The 19,128-nt window shown below is 38.5% G+C and overlaps 1 protein-coding gene across 1 annotated transcript in view; it reads right to left on the bottom strand.

The window, feature by feature from the left end:
- The window catches only part of ACADM (acyl-CoA dehydrogenase medium chain), a 35,211-nt gene that overhangs the window by 5,020 nt on the left and 11,063 nt on the right, over positions 1-19,128 (bottom strand). Inside the window, exons 7-11 of the mRNA XM_040987290.1 lie at positions 15,950-16,080; positions 11,642-11,750; positions 7,912-8,052; positions 7,249-7,344; positions 822-1,070 (exon numbers count right to left, since the gene is read on the bottom strand). Coding sequence (XP_040843224.1) covers positions 822-1,070; positions 7,249-7,344; positions 7,912-8,052; positions 11,642-11,750; positions 15,950-16,080 — 726 coding nt within the window. The remainder of the gene's footprint in view (positions 1-821; positions 1,071-7,248; positions 7,345-7,911; positions 8,053-11,641; positions 11,751-15,949; positions 16,081-19,128) is intronic.

Below are 19,128 nucleotides of genomic sequence, written 5' to 3'. Positions count from 1 at the left end.
GGCAGTTCTTTGCCTGGGTTCACCTCCTGAGTTCCTGGTGAGCTCCCCTTCCCACTTTGCTGCTGGAGGAGCTTGGCCACTGATGAAGCTCAGACCACCACTCGCTGATTGCCACAGGAGAGTACCTGGTCACTGCAACACCACACCGTTGTCTCCGCTGCTTTCTCATGCCCATCGGTCTCCAGGTACCTCTCTGCCATCGTCCTGTCCTCTCCTATTTCCTGGAATGTGCCCTCTCTTTTTCACCTTAGCTTTTGATTCTCCCTATGTCCAAATGTGTCCTTGATTCCCCCCCTTTCTTTTTTTAAGATTTATTTACTTTTATTGAAAGGCCGATCAGATCTACAGAGAGAAGGAGAAACAGAGAGAAAGATCCTCCATCTATTGGTTTTCTTTGAAAATAGCTGTAGCAGCTGGGGCTGAGCTGATCTGAAGCTAGGAGCCAAGAGCTTCTTCTGGGTCTCCCACGTGGGAGTCTCCCATGGTCTGGGTCTCCCTGGGCGTTGGGCCAGCCTCCATTGCTTTCTTAGGACACAAGCTGGCAGCTAGATGGGAAGTTGAGTAGCCAGGACATGGACTAGCACCCACAAGGGATCTCAGCACTTCCAAGAGGAGGATATAGTCATTAAGCCTGGCCCCTGCATTCTTTTAAAGCCTATCTCTAATAAAAAAAATCATTTTTCTTTGTGCTAATATTCCTAAAACTCTTCTCACAGCCATCTATGACATTATCACTTATGGCATAAAATTACTAAATATTAAAATATTCTGGACATTTCATTCTTTAACAAACAACAGACCATTTTTATTTGTAACCTTACCTGATAGATCTTGGCATCCCTCATTAGTTTTTCTACAGGATATTCAGTATTGAATCCATTCCCTCCAAATATCTGCACAGCATCAGTAGCAACCTGATTGGCAATATCTCCAGCAAACGCCTTGGAAATGGAGGCATAGTAGGTGTTTCGTCGACCATTGTCTATCTCCCAAGCTGCTCTCTGGTAACTCATTCTTGCTAGTTCCACTTTCATTGCCATCTCAGCCAGCAAAAATGATACCGCTTGGTGCTAAAATTAAAGAGGAAAAAAAGTTTAAGAATATCTATTGGCAACATTTGAAAGTTTTTTTCCTATGACATTTTGTACAAGCTTATAAATTTGATTTAATTTTAGATTTTCCACAGAGTTCTTTCCATCTTTGTCTAACATACTACAAAGTCATAGTGCAAGGATCAATGACAGGACATTATCAATTAAACTACAGACCCTTGTTCAAATTGTGAGAAGATTTAGCTTCCAAATACTGACACATTTACAAAATGACCACAAAAACTAGGGCTGGGCCAGGCTCAATCCAACAAGCAGGAACTTTATCCTAGTCTCTCCCCAACGTGGAAGGGGCCCAAACACTTTGGTCATCCTTGGCTACCCTCCCAGAAGCATTAGCTAGAAGCAAGACTGGAAGCGCAAGAGCCAGGATTCAAACTGGTCCAATGATAATGGGACACTAGTAGCATCATACGTGGTAGCTTACTGCTCTGTGACACAGTGCAAGACTCTTTACTCAAATTTGGTCAGGTTTCCAACTAACATCTTGGATTACATACTGAATTTAACTATTTCTCCTTGGTGTTTCCCAGACTGTTTGCCATTCCTGTTTTACCTTATCTTCCATGACCTTTGCACATGTGAAGAACCATAATTATTTTTTCTAGAACATCCTTCATGTGCGCTAGTGTTTTTTCATGGCTGGAATGACATTATGTACTGGGGGAAGAGATACCACAAAAACTGTATGTTCTCAGATTTGTTAAAGAAAATAATCACAAATGGAGGAAAACAATGTGCCATTGTAGCAGATAATGCTAAGGAAAAGGAAAAATGAATGATGCTTCTTATCCTTAGAGATTCATAATCAAGCAGGCAAAGTAACACAAAGACTTTGGAGAAACAATGTTAAGTGCTCTTTGATTTGGATAATACACACATCAAAAAGAAGACACAGAACAAAATGCTAACTGCGATGATTTCTTCCAGTCGTCAAACCCAAAAGCATTAGTTCCAAATATCTATATGAAAACAGATGAGTATATGTTGATACATACTTATATATTTCCTAATATTAGACATGAAATAGCTAAACAATTATTTAAGTACAGCTTCAATACTTAACAAAGATGATATACACAGTTCTGCCTACACAGAACTCCAGAAGAATGGAGCTGCACAGAGCAAGGCACACAGATGGAAGGGCACTTGGAAATGGGGTGACAGAATTAAGAGTACTTTAAAAAAAATTAATAGAAAATGGAATTGAATGATAAGTTTGTAGCCAACACTGTGTTAAAACAGGTAAAACCACAAACTGTTATGCCAGTATGCCATATGGATGTTGGTTCAAGTCCTAGCTGCTCCATTTCCAATTCAGCTTTCTGAAAATGGCCTGGGCAAAGCAGCAGTAGCAGGTCCCTCACATGAGAGACCCAAAAGAAGCTCCTCATTCCAGATGTCAGCCTGGTCCAGTTTTGACTTTTCTGGTCATCTGGGTAGTGAACTAGAGAGTGGAAGATTCTCTGTATCTCTCCCTCTTCCTCTGCAACTCTGACTTTCAAATTAAATAAATAAATACGCATTTTTCAAAAGTTTATTTTGGGGCAAAACAACTCAAAATGTGTGGATAGTTTTTCACTTATTTGCATTTTGCATGAACACATGAAGACTTTACATGTGTCTATTAGTTGAAAATGCAAGCAACTCAAGATTGTTCATAGTGCTGAAAAGGGAAGCTAATTACCAGACTATTTTGAGGTATGTAGTAAGCAAAGACCAAGATTTTTCTATTTTGAACTTTTCTATTTTCTATTTTCCTTATTAAGGAAAAGAGAAGATGATGGGAGGAGATTCCACAATGAGGTAAGACAACAGTTAAAATAACCAAGAATTATTAATAGATAAGTATCTGATAAGAAAGATCTGGATGAGGATATCACATTACACAAATAGCACTTATAACTGCTAACTGTTTATAAGTAAGCTACAATAAGATTTAGTAAAACTTATATATGTAGCTCTGGCAACATGATTGAACTAACTAAGAAATATTTGATTAAAAAACAACTGGGGTTCCTAGCGCGGTAACGTAGTGGCTAAAGTACTAGCTTTGCTGCACCAGGATCCCATATGGACGCTGGTTCTAATCCCAGCAGCCCCACTTCCCATCTGTCTCCCTGCTTGTGGCCTACGAAAGCAGTCCAGGATGGCCCAACGCCTTGGAACCCTGCTCCCATGTGGAGAGCTGGAAGAGGCTCCAGTCTCCTGGCTTTGGATTTGTGCAGCTCTAGCTTTGAAGCCACTTGGGGAGTGAATCAATGGACAGATCTTCCTCTCTGTCTCTCCTCCTCTCTGTATATCTAACTTGCCAACAAAAATAAATTAAACCTTAAAAAAAATGGAAATCTCCAAGTTCCTCCTCTAAATTAAAGCCTGATGAGAAGTGATGACATAGGGAAGGGAAAAAACAGTCTGTGGTGAATTTGGGAGAGCAGCTGAAGTTTTAACAGTCACAAGGATCAGGAGATACACAATTGCTGGGGTCTGTGCAGCAGGTGTGAATAACACCTATTGGTGTGAAGAGAACAGCTCCCCTGCTTGGCAGGGCCCAGGGAGCTTCCAGCTGTTTGGCAGGGCCCGGTGGATTTCTCTCTGCCCACCTTGACCCAGTTTCACCCCCTCTCGCATGGACACTGAACCACACCACTAAGAATTTTGTTATCTATTGAGGCATTGTTTGCCCCTGTGAGATGGCTTTTACAAGCAACATGAGCTTAAGAGTTAATGTTAGTGATAATGTCTTGGTGAGTGGGCCTTTAACTGCGCACAGGAGTACAATTAAGCCCATGCTGTTTCCAGACACCTTATTGTGTGCCTACCCATTGCCATAAAATCTGGCTCAGGCATTTAGCATGCTTTCTGGGAAAACTGCTTGATAAGAATTTTACAAACTAATGGAAGTGATGAGAGTACGGGCTGAAACTGCTACGACAAAACATATAGCTACTGGGACCCTAAAAGCTATCCTGTTATAACAGCTGTGACCCTAAAGGCCATCCTGCTATGGCAAAGAACATAGCTACTGTGACCCTAACGGCTAACCTGCTATGGCAAAAAATATAGTTACTGTGACCTTAGAGGTTAGCCTGTCCTTGCAACTCTTTAGAACATAGACAATGTAGTTGCTTTAGCTTCTTTTATAATCTTTTTTTTAACTCGAGGAAATATAGGGTGATTTTATTAACATCATAAAGATATACTTTTGATTATTGTTTGATCATTTATGATGTTGTAGAGCCTGCAGTTGTAAAGGGATTTAATGTTTGAAACTTTTTGTCTTAGATCTTTATGTTTTTTCTCTTTTGATGTATTTCTCCTGTTAAGTGATGGATAAGTTGTAGAATAAGAATTGTAGTAGGAGTATATTACTGAATAAGATGTGTTGTCTACTGAGAAATTCTTGGCTGCAACATCAGAATGGATAATGCCCTGTCTTAAGGTGAAACAATTTGTAGAATTATCTTTGGAAACATTCACTTGCCCATTGCAGGGTTGAAATTTAAATGGAGTAAACATGGCTCATTGCTAATTGCAATTGTTTCCGCCGTTATAATTCTTGCTTTACTTGTTTAGTGTTAACAAACTGTGTGAACTTGAAGGCCTAATGACCTTTAGTACCAATGGTCCCTAATCCCCATAAACCAAGACCCCAGACTTACTAACCCATACATAATTCAAGGTAGGGGTCTGGTTGTCACAGGTGTGCCAAGGATAGAACCCAGACTTGAGGATAGCAGGCGGGGGCTAGCAAGCCGAGCTAAGCAAGGAACGTGAAATCCTTCCTCACTCACCTCTCAAGCTGTTGTAAATTGTGCCCCCCTTGAACCTATGTCAAATTGCCCCTAAAAGAAAACCATGTACTGCTTCTGTATAAATAAAGTGGACAGCTTTCTTGCATTGTCCACAATGATCTTGGAATTGCAGTGGTCAGTGTCTCTTCTTTCTATGCCTATTTCACGCACCCTTCTCAAGCTCTGAACTCATCTGGAGCTGGACTCCGGCATACAACGTGAGAATGAACAGGATAAAAACCTTAAACCGAGACTCCCTTCACAAAGAATCCTCTCTTTCCAAAAGGGAATGAAAAGTCTTTGCTCATCAGGAAAGCCACTATGAAGCTCATCTATTGCCCACGATGTAAAAAGAAAAGAGAGGCAAACACCTGTTTAATATGTGGTACAAGATTCCTTACGTGGAGAATGAAATGTAAAATATCAACTCTTACAAAGGCAAAATCTTGGGGTTATCTGACAGAAGCACACACACACAAAATGTACAAAAGCCACTGTCCAGGATGTTCCACAATGAATTAAGGAAATTGAAACCTTTTATCTTTTATCTGGCTGTGGCAGAGTTAGCAGATGTAGCAGATGAAAAGATTAATACCCTAAGAACTTGACATAACCAAAAAAATCTGAAACTGACTATAAACTAATGTTTTATATGACTAAGGAGATAAAAGGAAAGAGATGCTATGTTGAAAAAGAAAGACATCAAAGAAGAAGGGATGAAATGGAAAGAACCAAAAATAACTTCGGGAAATGAAAAGTAGTCATTAAAAATTGTCAACAGGATTAAGCACAAGATCAAAAAGTTGGAAAGTAGATCTGAGAAAACTGTTGAAATTTAGCGCAGGGATAAATTATGAAATGGAAGTTTAAGGACATAGAGCAGTACTAGTGTTGAGTTTGATCTGTCCAATAATGCCAATGTATAAAGCAGTTCATGGGACAGAAGGTGACTAAGCATTTAGAAACTTTTAGAGTAACTAACATTACTGTGACATTTGTGAAAGTTGTCAGTACCAAAATGCAGCCCTCTGTCATGTACTACCAAAAGGAAGCCGGGAGGCATGAAGGAGAGCCCCGTCACATAAGGACGGGAACTACTCTGTGAATTCCTAGAACTGCGGTATTCCAGATAGGCCACTTGCATAACTGCACTTGTCTAACTTCTCCAGTGAGCTAGCACCAGCTCCCACAACAAGCTGCTGTAACTGAAGGTCTCTGTTGATAGTTTATGTAGATTTCTTTTGTCTTTAAAAGCCCCAATCCCTTGGATGTCTATGGTTTGTACTCCAGATGACAATCTCTTGCTACTACCAATAAACTCTGGTTTCGAGTTGATCCCTCTGTCACTCATCTTAGGTTGAGAGGCATTCTTACACTTTACAGAAATAATGGTCACCAACTGACTAGAAACTAGAAACAAACTAGCCTTTCACCATAGAGTTTGAGAAGCACTGACACATGGGGATAGAAATAGGTGGTGCACTGCACAAACCATAGTGAATTACACAGGAGAGAATATGTACAATGACCGGAGAGAGCAATCAATATTTGAAGAGGTAAGGTTTAAGAATGACTCTTTAGTTCTAAAATTATTTGACGTTCAAGAAGACAGAAGTTAAGAGCATAAAAAATCTCTTATATATGGATACATTTATAAATTATGTCATGCTGGATAAATCTATGAGTTTATATATCCTGGCCTTTAACAGAGATTATTACATCACCTGTCTAAAAAGGGTTACTGGGAGAATTAGAAAACACATTTAAATCCATAGCATATGGTCAGGTGTATAACAAGTACTTAGTAAATGTTAGTTGTTCTTTTTCTTCTTTATAATAAACATAATACCCACAGTGAGGCAGTGTCATGGCTTGTTAATTAATTAGCTAATTAATTAATATGTATTTATTTACAGAGTGAAGGAGAGATAGAGAGAAAAGATCTTCCATTCACTGGCTCACTCCCCAAGTAACAGCTAAGCTGATATGAAGCCAGAGCCAGGACCCAGGAGCCTCTTTCGGGTCTCCCACAAAGGTCCCAAGACTTGCCCAGGCTTTTCCCTAGTGCTTTCCCAGGCCACAAACACAGAGCTGGAAGGGAACTGGAATATCTGGGATACGAACCAATGCCTTTATAGGATCCTGGCGCATGCCAGGCAAGGAGAACTTTAGCCACTAGACTACCATACCGGGTCTGACAGTGTAATGGTTTTAACAAAATTAATTTGGTATCTCTTGTTATCAAGGTAGAAACAGTTTGAACTTAAAAAATGATTCACACATGTTTAGATGAAATTAATAAGAAACCTTATATTTGAACGAAATAGTCACAATATTGTCAGTACCTCTACAAGCAGCTTTCCAAAGGTTTTCCTTTCCAGGGCATACTTTGTAGCTTCATCCAAAGCTCTCTGTGCCAATCCAACTGCACCAGCTGCTACCTAGGATTTTCACATTTTGTAAAGCAAAAGTTAGATATTTTGAAAACACATGGCACATAGCTACCTAAAATTCTAAGTGAAGGATATACAAAAGCAATATGATCTATAGCTAAGACAATCAAAATGAGGGAAGAGCAACACGCAATTTTGTATTATTTCTCTCTACAGTGAATAGCCAGCATTTGTCATCATAGGGCTGTAACCTTGAGAAAAGTAATTTCTTCTGCAAACAAAAGAAACTGCATAACAAAATATTTCCTAGGGGAAATATTCTTAATGAGTAAACAAACAGAAAATGAGTATACTATTAAAATGAATGACTGATATTGCCTCTGCAAATCTGGCAGCATTATAAGAATTTTGTACCTGCTATAATAATTTTTGTAATAGGCAGAAAGTAAACTGAAGAAATCTAAAAAAAAAATGGTATTTCCTCTATGCCCCTAATAAGAAATATTTAAAAATAAAGATATGTATAAATATGTGATAATAAAATAAGCTACTTATTTAATGACATAATGAATAGAATAAAGGGTATTGTAAAGATTGTCAACTCATACTACTTACTGCAGGTCTGGTTTTATCAAAAGCTCCCATGGCAATTTTGAAACCTGCTCCTTCACCAATTAAGACGTTTTCTTTAGGCACTCTCACATCTTCAAAGACAATTCCTCTTGTATCTGAACATCGTTGGCCCATGTTTAATTCCTAGCAAAGCAATTGATATATTTCAGTGAGAAATTTTTGAGCATCATCATATTTTGCTTTAGATACATCTGAAATTATCTAAGGAAGGGTTAACAATGGCCAGTAATTCTCATTTTGCAAACAAGGCTTTATTATAGCACAGTCTCATCTTTTGTTCAGTTATTTTCTATGACTACTTTTTTGCTACAATTGCAAGAAACAGTAGTTATGACAAACCACAAACAAGTCCACCAAGAAAATGTGCACTATCTGGATTTTTATAGGAAGAATTTGCCAATCTTGATTCCAAATGTTTTGCAAATATTAAGAACAACACTTGTCTAAACATCTACAAGTACACAGTATCTACAAAAATATGTCATATGTGTTTGAAAGCCTTGGATCAAGTTCACCAGCTTTGGTCTGTCCCAACCCCTGCCATTGCTTAAGGACTGAACAGGATGGGAGACATCCCTTTCCACCTCTCTCTCCCTCTCCCTTTGCCCCTTCCTTGTCTCCATTTTTCCTTCTAGGTGTCATGCTACCTTTCAAATATTATGTTTTTCAAATAATCTTTAAAAACAAAAGATAGAACCATTTGGCAACATAATTTAATTTAGTATCCTTACTTTTAGCTTAACAAATTAACAAGATAAGTTATTACATACAAAATTGAATTTATGTTCTTCCAAACTTTAAAAAAAATTACATTGATCGAGAAAGACTTCACATATAGACAAATTCACCTTTTTAATGGGTCCTTCTAATTACAATGTTTTCTTTCTCCAATAAGTACAAGAGGGTTTCATAAAAATCCATGGAAAATAGAATTAAGAGATTAATTTATTTTGGCGTAAAATCCAGTTTTTCATAATACATATTTTCCATGGTTTTGAAGACTTCCTATGCAGCCCTTGAGAAATTTTAATTTATAACTTAGGTAAAATAAGAGATTAAAGTAGAACAATTATATCACTATAATGTAGCACAAGTTATTTACAACTTCTCCCTCTACAGTCAGTTCCCTTACTCTACTTCTGTACCTTGAAACCAATGACCTGACTTCTTACCAAACAATTTTTCCTTTTCCAGCGTGTCACGTGAGTAAGGTCATCCTTCTCTGGGTAACTTCACTTAGCAAAGTCCTTTTCAGACTGATGCATGTTTGTCGTATGGTTAATAATTCATTTCTTTCACTGCTGAGTAATATTGCACTACAGGGACGTACCATATATTTCATGTACCAGTGCAGCTTTTTCTAGTTATTAATAAAGTTGCTATAAAATATTTATGTATGAGTCTTTATTTGCATTTCTCTTTGGTGAGTACCTAGGAGAACTGAACATGTATTATGTATTTTATTTTAATAAGAAAGTGCTAATAACTATATTCTCTCAACTTTTTGCTTCAAAAATTCCCAAACATTATAAACTTATGAATACAGTGTGATCCATCCACACTTATATATGTTCTCTAACTGGATTCATCAGCTGTTGACATTTTAATGCATTTGCTGTCCCCTGTCACTTTTTTTCCTGTCCTGAATCATTCCAGAAGAATTTGTAGGTATCATGATTTTTTTTTTAGACTTACTTATTTTATTGGAAAGGCAGATATACAGAGAGGAGAGACAGACAGAAAGCGAAACAGAGAAAAAGATCTTTTGTCCACTGATTCACCGCTTCCCAAGTGGCTGCAACCACCGGAATTAAGTTGATCTGAAGCCAGGTGCCAGGAACCTCCTCTGGGTCTCCCATGTGGGTGCCGGGTCCCAAGGCTCTAGGCTCTCCTTGATTACTTTCCCAGGCCACAAGAAGGAAGCTGGATGGGAAGCAGAGCAGCTGGGACACGAACCAGTGCCCATTGCCCATGTGGGATTCCAGCTCATACAAGGCAAGGACTCTAGCCACTAGGCTATTGTGCACTGCCCCCACTCTTTTACCGCTCTGCCTATTTTTTTTAAACATTTATTTGTTTTTAATACAAAGTCAGATATACAGAGAGGAGGAGAGACGACAGAAAGGAAGATCTTCTGTCCTCTGGTTTACTCCCCAAGTGACAGCAATGGCCAGTGCTGTGCCAATCCAAAGCCAGGAGCCACAAGCCTCTTCCGGTTCTCCCACCTGGGTACAGGGTCCCAAGGCTTTGGGCCATTCTTGACTGCTTTCCCCGGCCACAAGCAGGGAGCTGGATGAGAAGTGGGGCTACCGGGATCAGAACCAGCGCCCACATGTGATCTCAGCACATTCAAGGTGAGGACTTTAGCCACTAGGCCACCATGCCGGGCCCTGCTCTGCCTATTTTTAAAGACTTATTTTATATATTTGAAAGGCAGAGTGAGAAATATTTCTCATATGCTAGTTCATTCCCCAAAAGGCTGCCATAGCTAAGTCCTAGCCAGGTTAAGCCATGAGCGTAAAACTTAGGATAAGTTTCCCACATGGGTGGCACAGATCCAAAGAGTTGAGCCATCACCTGCTGCCTGCTAGGGTGCACATTAGCAGAAAACTTGATTAGAAGCAGAGTAGTGGAACTTGAACCAGTAACTCTGACACTATATGCAGGTGCCCCAAGCAAGGATTTAACTGCTGCAACAATCATCTCCCCATATACCATTTCACTCCCCCAAACTGTTCCATGAGCCAGGGCTGGGCCAAGTAGAACCAGGACTCAGGAACTCCACTCAGGTGGCAAGGACCAAGTTCTTGGCCATCATCCACTACCCTCCCAGGCACATGAAGTTAGATTATGAAGTGGCAGCTAGGACTTGAACTGGCACTACAGTATGGGAAACAGGTGTCACAGTCAGCAGATTGAATGGCTACACCCTGATACTTACCCTTTGTAAAAATGTATTTTGCAACATATTTAAAGTTGTAAATCAAATTTCCTCTTCTTATCTTGACTTACAATCTTAAATCATGATTTGTTAGCTCACACTTAAGACTACCGTTTTTATTGCATTTTGCTTCTTTTTTGTCCAGTTTTTATTTTCTAGATGTTTTATTTTCTAAATGTTAAATTAGCCATTCACCTTATGCCTTTTCTAATATGTTAATTTTTCTTATATATAAACACTTTTCTTGCCTTTCTTGATTCAGGGCTCTTTGCCATTCATATTCTTTTCTCAGGAACAAATACACCTCTTACTATTGTATGACCTTTGATAATCCATTTATGTCACATCGTTTCAATCCATACAACAAGTATAAAGCCATTTATTTTATTAACACATTTCTGTGAGGATCCAAAGGCGAAAGAGTGGGAAGATTAACCAAAATATCTAAATCTAAATATCTATGTTATTTGTTTTTACTGAGCAAATAACATAAATAATGGCTTGACTCTCACCTTCACTGTCCCTCATGGCCATTAGTACTTTCTCCAGATTGGCACTATTATAAGTAACTCTCAATATGATTTAAAATGATTATTCTCACCTTAAAATCTCCAACAACATGTAAACTATTTCACCTGACATCGAAAAAAACTTTTATTTTTATTCCAACTTGAGACAAAATGTTTTCATTAAAGGTAGCTGAAATAGTAATTTTGGAATTTCTAGTTAAGATAGAACTTGAGGACTAACCACTGATAACTATAGATTCACCTTTCTTCCGATCTGTATTCCAGGAGTATCTGCTTCCACAATAAATCCAGTGAAGGCTCTGCTGGCAGGAGCTTTAGGATCTGGATCAGAACGTGCCAATAAAAAATACCTGACGAAAGATGTACAATGGTAGTCACTATACAGCCACAACACATGGTGACCACTAGTTCAGTTAATTCTCCCAACAATCCCAACTACATTGCCCTCATTTTTTGGATGAGTAGCTGCCCAAGACACTTATCTAGTATGGGGTGAGCTTATCTTTCAACTTTTTTTTTTTGTTACTATGAGTTATAAATAAAAGTTCTCTGTAAGAAGATAACTAAAATAAAGGGAAAATCTGCATGTTGAAGAATGGCACTATTTCTTATCCAAAACTAACTTTATTCTTTGAGGGACAATATATTTGAAAGCTGGGCAAGCAGGGCTGCTGTGACAAACTCTCAAGGTTCTGATTACTTTTTTGCTTATGCAGAGAAGCAAGTATTGACATTCTAACTGAATTATTACATATTTGCTGGTTTGTCCCTCTTGTAGGATTATTTCTCAGAAATGCTTTTTAATAAAACATGAAAGAAATGCAAAATATCCATTCATGCATATCATACTTCATTTGTCCTGTATAGAAAACTTTTTAAAAAAAGGTACATTTTGGGGCCTGGTGGCATGGTCTAGTGGTTAAAGTCCTAGCCTTGAATTCGCAAGGATCCCATATGGACGCCAGTTCTAATCCCAGTAGCTCCACTTCCCATCCAGCTCCCTGCTTGTGGCCTGGGAAAGCAGTTGAGGATGGTCCAAAGCTTTGGGATCCTGCACCTCTGTGGGAGACCTGGAAAGAAGTTCCTGGCAGCTGGCTTTGGATTGGCGCAGCAATGGCCATTGCGCTCACTTGGGGAGTAAATCATTGGACGGAAGATCTTTCTCTCTGACTCTCCTCCTCTCTGTATATCTGACTTTGTAATAAGAAAAATAATAATAAAAAGTTTTTAAAAGATACATTTTTCCTTTAAAAAACAAATTAACAACATTTTATTTCCTCAAATCTAATAAATATTCACTCTCTAGTTAAGAGTTATAAACAGTTCTGCAAAGTGTGAGAACTTTGGGACTGGCGTTTGGGGCAATGGGTAAGTCCTGGCTCAGCATACCTGCATTCCACAGCAGAGTTGCTAGTTTGAGCCCTAGCTTTTCTGCTTCCAAGCTGGCTTTGTGCTGATGTACACCGAGAGGCAGCAAGCATGGCTCCCTCATTTGGATCTCTGCCGCCCATGCAGAAGATGCAGACTGAGTTTTAGGAGAATGAAGCAGCAGATAAATCTCTGAACTTTCCTCTTTTTTTTTCCAGGTTTACTTTTATATAAAAATAGCTTGAATATAAGTTTAAAACTATTTTTAAGATTTATTTTATTTTTATTTAAAAAGGCAGATTACAGATACTAGGAGAGACAGATCTTCTGCCTGCTGGTTCACTCCCCAAATGGCTGCAACAACTGGAGTCGATCTGGAGGCAGCGGCCAGCAGCCGGAGCTTCTTCGGGCTCTCCCATGTGGATGCAGGGTCCCAAAGCTTTGGGCCATCCTTTATTGTCTTCCAGGCCACAAACAGGGAGATGGATTGGAAGTGGAGCAGCCATAATGCGAGTCATACCTATATGGCATACTGGTGCTAGCAAGTGAAGGATTGGTTTGTTGAACTGTAGTGCTGGCCCCAAGACTTTTTTTTAACTATAACAACTTAACAAAATTATGCTGTTAAGATTTCCTATGAAATATTAAGTTTCTTAATAGTTACTTCTATTTTTGCCTGGTTTTATTGTGATTAATTGCTTAAAAATGATATGCCACTTCATTAAACAGGACATACATAAAATATTTGGCAAGGGCGTGGAGTGGTAGCCTTGAATGTGCCAGGATCTCACATGAGTGCTGGTTCGCATCCTGGGTGCTCCAGTTCCCTTCCAGCTCCTTCCTGTGGCCTAGAAAGCATTCGAAAATGGCCTGGAGCCTTGGGACCCTGCACCCGTGTAGGAAACCTGGAAGAACCTCCTGGCTCCTGGCTTCAGATCAGCTCAGCTCTGGTTGTTGTTGCTACAAGGGGAGTGAATCAGCAGATGGAAGATCGCTCTCTGTGTCTCTCCTTCTCTCTGTAAATCTGACTTTCCAATAAAAATAAATAAATCATATATATATGTATGTATGTATATTTGGCACAATGATTAAGACGCTACATTGGACACCTGGGTCCCATTTCAGAGTGCCTGGATTTGTTGTTTCTGACCCAGCTTCCTATTAATGCACACCCAGGACGGCAAGAGGTGATGGGTCGAGGACTTATGCTTTGCCACCCAGGTGGGAGATGGGAATGGAATTTCAGACTCCTAACTTTGGCATGTCTAATCCTTGGTTTTTGTGGGTACTTGAGGAGACTGAATACAGGGTGTCTCTTTTTCTTTCTGCTTTTCAAATCAATAAAAGTAAATAAATAAACAAAAGCAATAAATAAGACTTCTGCATGTTTCTGATTTCCAGCCAGGAATTCTAAACAGGCTCCCTGAAATAAACACACAGCTTGTTTGTTCCATGTTGATTATTTGACAACATTCAAAACTCTTCCAAAATAACCGAACCCATTTCCTTACATCATATTTTGTAGGTTTCTCTTATAGTAGGTCACTTACCTGCTTCTGGATTTATTCTGCTTTTCTAATACATGTTTTAAAATGTATTATACAGGATGCTAGCATTATTTCAGAGCTGGATATTTAATTCAGCTATACTGAGATGGGATGCAAGGTTCCTAACTAGCATCTTATGCACTAGACAAAACACCCATGCCACATCAGCTTTCTAAAGGCTGATATATAACACTATTGATCCTTTTCTCAAAAAATAATCAAATGTTTTTCTCAAACATTTTATATTTGCACAGGTGATTTTCGATAAATTGTAGAACTTCATATCATTATCTTTGGAACCTCTATATTTGGACTTCTCTACAGTGTAACTTGATTTTTAAGATTGCTTCCACTTATTTCTGAGAATTACAGAAATGTTCTATGACAATGACTTTTCCTTTCCTTCAGAGACTTAGGCATTACAAGGAGGTTCTGGGGAAGGAAATGATGAGTGCAGGGAGGTAACAGGCAGTGTAGTTGGAATGCTGGCCTTTTTAATCAGGCTCAACCAGAGAAGGCATTTATGTTGTAGACATGAATCTAAGAGTTATACCGAAGAAATAGTTTAGGAGCTTAAAGAAGTTTCTAAGATCACTGAATTATTTGTGACTTTTTGTAAACGTGGTAGTTCCATAAACATACCATACTTTATTTGTGGTGGTTTAAGAATAAAAGGAAGCAGGCAGCATTACAGCACAGCATGGTAAGCCGCAACTTACAACATCGGCATCCATGTGAGTGCCAACTGAAGTCCTGGTTGCTCCATTTCCAATACAGCTCCTTCCTAATGGGCCTGCAAAAGCAGTGGAAGATGGTCCAGGTATCTGGGCCCCTATCACGCATGTGGGAGACTCGGATGGAATTTGAGGCTCCTGGCTTTGTCCTGGCCTGGCCTCAGTCTTTGCAGAAATTTAGGGACTGAACCAGCTCAGGAAAATCCGTCTCTCTTTGCCTTTCCCTCTCTTTTGCTCTGCTTCCAAAATAAACAAATAAATCAATGTTTTACAAATTAACTTAACTAAAGAAGACAAGAAAATTTTTGACTGTAAAGTAATTAATGGGCATTGTGGCACAGTAGCTGAAGTCACTGTTGCTTGGTAAGCTCACATCTTATCTTGGGGTGCCTGGCTAGTGTCCTGCCTCTACTTCCAGTCCAGCATCCTCTTATGGCACACTCAGGAAAACAGACGGTAGCCGTTGAGTATTCAACACCAATGCTGGAGACCTGGACTGAGTTCCCAGCACTTAGCTGCAACCTGGCCCTGGCCTCCTTACTCTATTTGAGGTGGAAGATGGAAGTTGTCTGTCTCTCTGCCTTTCAAATTAATGAAAAGTAAGTAGCCCATGTCAGAGTACCTGGGTTCGAGTCCTGGCTCCCCTCCTGACTGCAGCTTCCTCATAGTGCATACACTGAGTGTCAGTAGGGGAGGGTCCAAACACCTGAGTCTCTACCCTTCACAGTAACAGCTCTACATTGTTTTTAGTCTCAGGGTTTTTACCTGGTCTAGCCGCTCGTGTCTGAGGGATGAATTAGTGCATGGAAGTTTTCTTTCTGCCTTTCAAATAAATTGTAAAAGGAAATAATCTAAATAAAAACTAAAGGAAAATTGTATAGAGAAATTTAAACAATATACCAATTAGCTTTTCCTCCATTTGTTATCCACATCTTCTGACCATTAATAATATACTCATCTCCTTTCTTTTCTGCTCTGGTCTTTATACCTGCTACATCAGAGCCTGCTCCAGGTTCGGTTACGCAATAGGCCTACAATAAAAGGAAACAAGAAAAAAAATCAGATGTTAATTTTAAAATTCTGAACATTTAAACAAGGATTGTCATTTTATGTAAGCTCATACTACAAAATGACTAAAGTTAACATGCCTTTCAAAGCATTGGAAGGTAAGCACATTCAATATACTGATTAAAACTAAGGATGGGCTTTGATGAGGCAGTGATGATGCTATTTGGGATGCCTACATCCCACATCAGAGTGCTGCTCTGCTATGGTCCAAGTCTTTCTCATGTGCTCACTATACCTGGGTCTGTGCCATCCATGCAGGACAAATGGATGAGAATTCTGGGCTCCTGGCTTTGACCTGGTCTAACGCTGGGTGTTTCAGGTATTTGGCTAGTTAACCAGCACATGAAATATATCTGTCTTTCAAACAATACGGAAATAAATAAAATCGAGTATAGGATACCCATAGCCATATAAAATTAAAATGCTAAGTGTCTTCAACTAAGTTCATTAAATTACTTTTTTCATGTTCTTTAATATGAAGGGCAAAAGGAAAAAGAGTGCATCCATATTCTGATACACTCCCCAATGCCCAAAACAGTCAAGTCTGATGCTACATGAAGCAAGGAACCGCAGCTTAATCCAGATCTCCCATGGAAGTGTTGTACTCTCGTTTTCAGAAGACTTAAGCAATTCAGAAGACTTAAGTAATTATGCTACTCATTTAAGATTGAGTAAAGAATTAAAGTCAGGTCTTAGGACCAGAGGCTCAGTGTCGATTCAGTTATATTGCAGGTGTTCCTAGCCCCAAGGGAAATACATGGCTTTATGAAAGGAATTTTCTTCAGTATTAGGCTGTGTGCATAGATTTCTGGGTTCTAACACTTTGATGAGTAGTGTTTTACTCAAAGTCTTCTTATTTATAAAATTTTGTTCAAAAGTTTAATACTTGGTTTTACTAGTCCAATACTATATAAGATAGCCAAATACTACACTATTTTAAAAAGATTTAACTTACCCTTTAAAAAATAAAATATTTTTTATTTTAATACTATATATACAAATTTTTCTTTGCATTAAGTAGCAATTAAAAATTACAGAGATGTCTTTATCTCAGCTCTTCCTCAGAAACAGCATATCTAATTGTGAGTATATCTGATATCTACTAGCTGATCAAATTGATTTTACTGATATACAAAAACAGACATCTCTGTATATTAGAATCTTGAGAGCTTGTTTGGAGGTTCTATTTGTATTCCCTTGACCAAAGACCGGTCCTCCTCTAGCAGGGATGATTGTTCTCTTCGACCGAGCGCGCAGCTTTGGGAGGGTCGCACAAGGAGCAGTGAGGGAGGAAGGAGACAACCGCCTAGCCAGCCAGATCAGCCGAATCAACCCTGGCGATCAATGGGGTGACAGATGTCGCAACCAGATCGCCTTCACATCCGACATCTCTGTATATTAAGTTAAAATCAAAATCCTGTAATTTTTAGGTCTTAAATTTTACCAACACTTTTTTTTAAGATTTATTTATTTTTATTGTAAAGGTAGATTTGCAAAAAGAAGGAGATACAGAGAAAGAGAACTTTCATCTGCTGATTTGCTCCCCAAATGGCTACAATGGCTGGAGCTGAATCAGTCTGAAATTAGGAGACTAGGGCATCTCTTGGGATTTCCCCCATGGGTGAAGGGTCACAAGGAGTTAGGCCTTCCTCCCAAGGCCCAAACCAGGGAGCTGGATCAGGTAGAGCAGCTGGGACATGAACTGGTGCCCATATGGGATGCCAAAGCCACAGGCAAAGGATTAGATATTTATACTGCCACTCTAGCCTCTAGACATTATTTTTAAAAGCAAAAGTCTATTAAGTTTAAATAGTCAACAATGCAACATAGTCAAATATTTTACAATCATAAGATATTAAACAGTAGTATCACAGCATTTAAAAAATACACTATGTAAAATATTTATGACATTAAATATCAAAGGATAAAAAACTGCATACATGAAAAATATAATCTTAATTCTTAAAAACAATATATGGAGGCTGGCATTATAACCATCTCCTGCAATGCTAGCACCCCATAAGAGCACAGCTTTGAGTAGTTGGCACCCATTTAGGCAGTGAGCCAGCACATAGAAAATACCTCTTTCTTTCTTTAATTCTGACTTAAAAATAAATGTATAAATCTTAAAAAAAAACAATAAATTAAAAAAACGTAAACTACGTACCAGTTCAATAGTAACACAATAGGGCAGTAAGACATGCACAATCAGGCAACAGACAGGGATTATATATTTTTGTTTTATACTAAATATTTTATAATCAGAAAAGATAAAAATTTTACAAGCAGTCTTTTGTGCAATATAGTTTAAAGAAATACTGGGATCAATGTATTCATTGTGAATTTATCAAAACCTACAGTTCATATACCTATTGACAAGTTTAATGTTCATCTTGACTTCATAAGAACAAGCAAAAAGTATGGTAACATTGTATTAATTAAAAAGATATGACAACCTAGGAACTTTAATTAATCCACAATTTACAAATGAACACATATGAAAATATTAAGAAAAAGACTGCCAAATCAAATCACGAGAAACTATTTTTAAAGACTCGCAGTATGGGAAAGAAAAGCCAGGTGTTTCACATAATTCTTAAATAATATTGAGAGCATTTAGCCTAAACATTCAGTGTTCAAAACAAATAACAACCAGGGACTACATATAAATGCCTTTCTTAAGCAGTCTGTTTATACTTTAGTATGTGAAATAAGTAAAAAAAAAAAAAACAGTTATTTTTTAGTATTATTTTCTGCTCTGAAACAAACTCTCACTATTAGCACAAAACTAATGACAATCCATTATAATTCAGCACCACAATTGTGTTTTACATTGAAATCTCTTCAACTTATTCACAATAAGAAAAACACAGTTTGCTAACAGAAGTACTTTTTGAAGAACTCCAGTTTAGGAATGGGCTTTCAGCTTGGTAGTTAAGATGCTCACACCCCATGCAAAGCTCCTGATTCCAGTTTCCCACCAGTGCAGCTCTGAGGAAGCAGCAGTGGTA

The sequence above is a fragment of the Ochotona curzoniae genome, unplaced genomic scaffold (genome assembly GCF_017591425.1).
Source record: "Ochotona curzoniae isolate NIBS_2020 unplaced genomic scaffold, NIBS_Ocur_1.0 contig_4612, whole genome shotgun sequence".
NCBI classification, from domain to species: Eukaryota; Metazoa; Chordata; class Mammalia; order Lagomorpha; family Ochotonidae; genus Ochotona; species Ochotona curzoniae.
The sequence above is the reverse complement of the archived record's forward strand: the minus strand, read 5'-3'. Positions and strand labels throughout refer to the sequence as shown.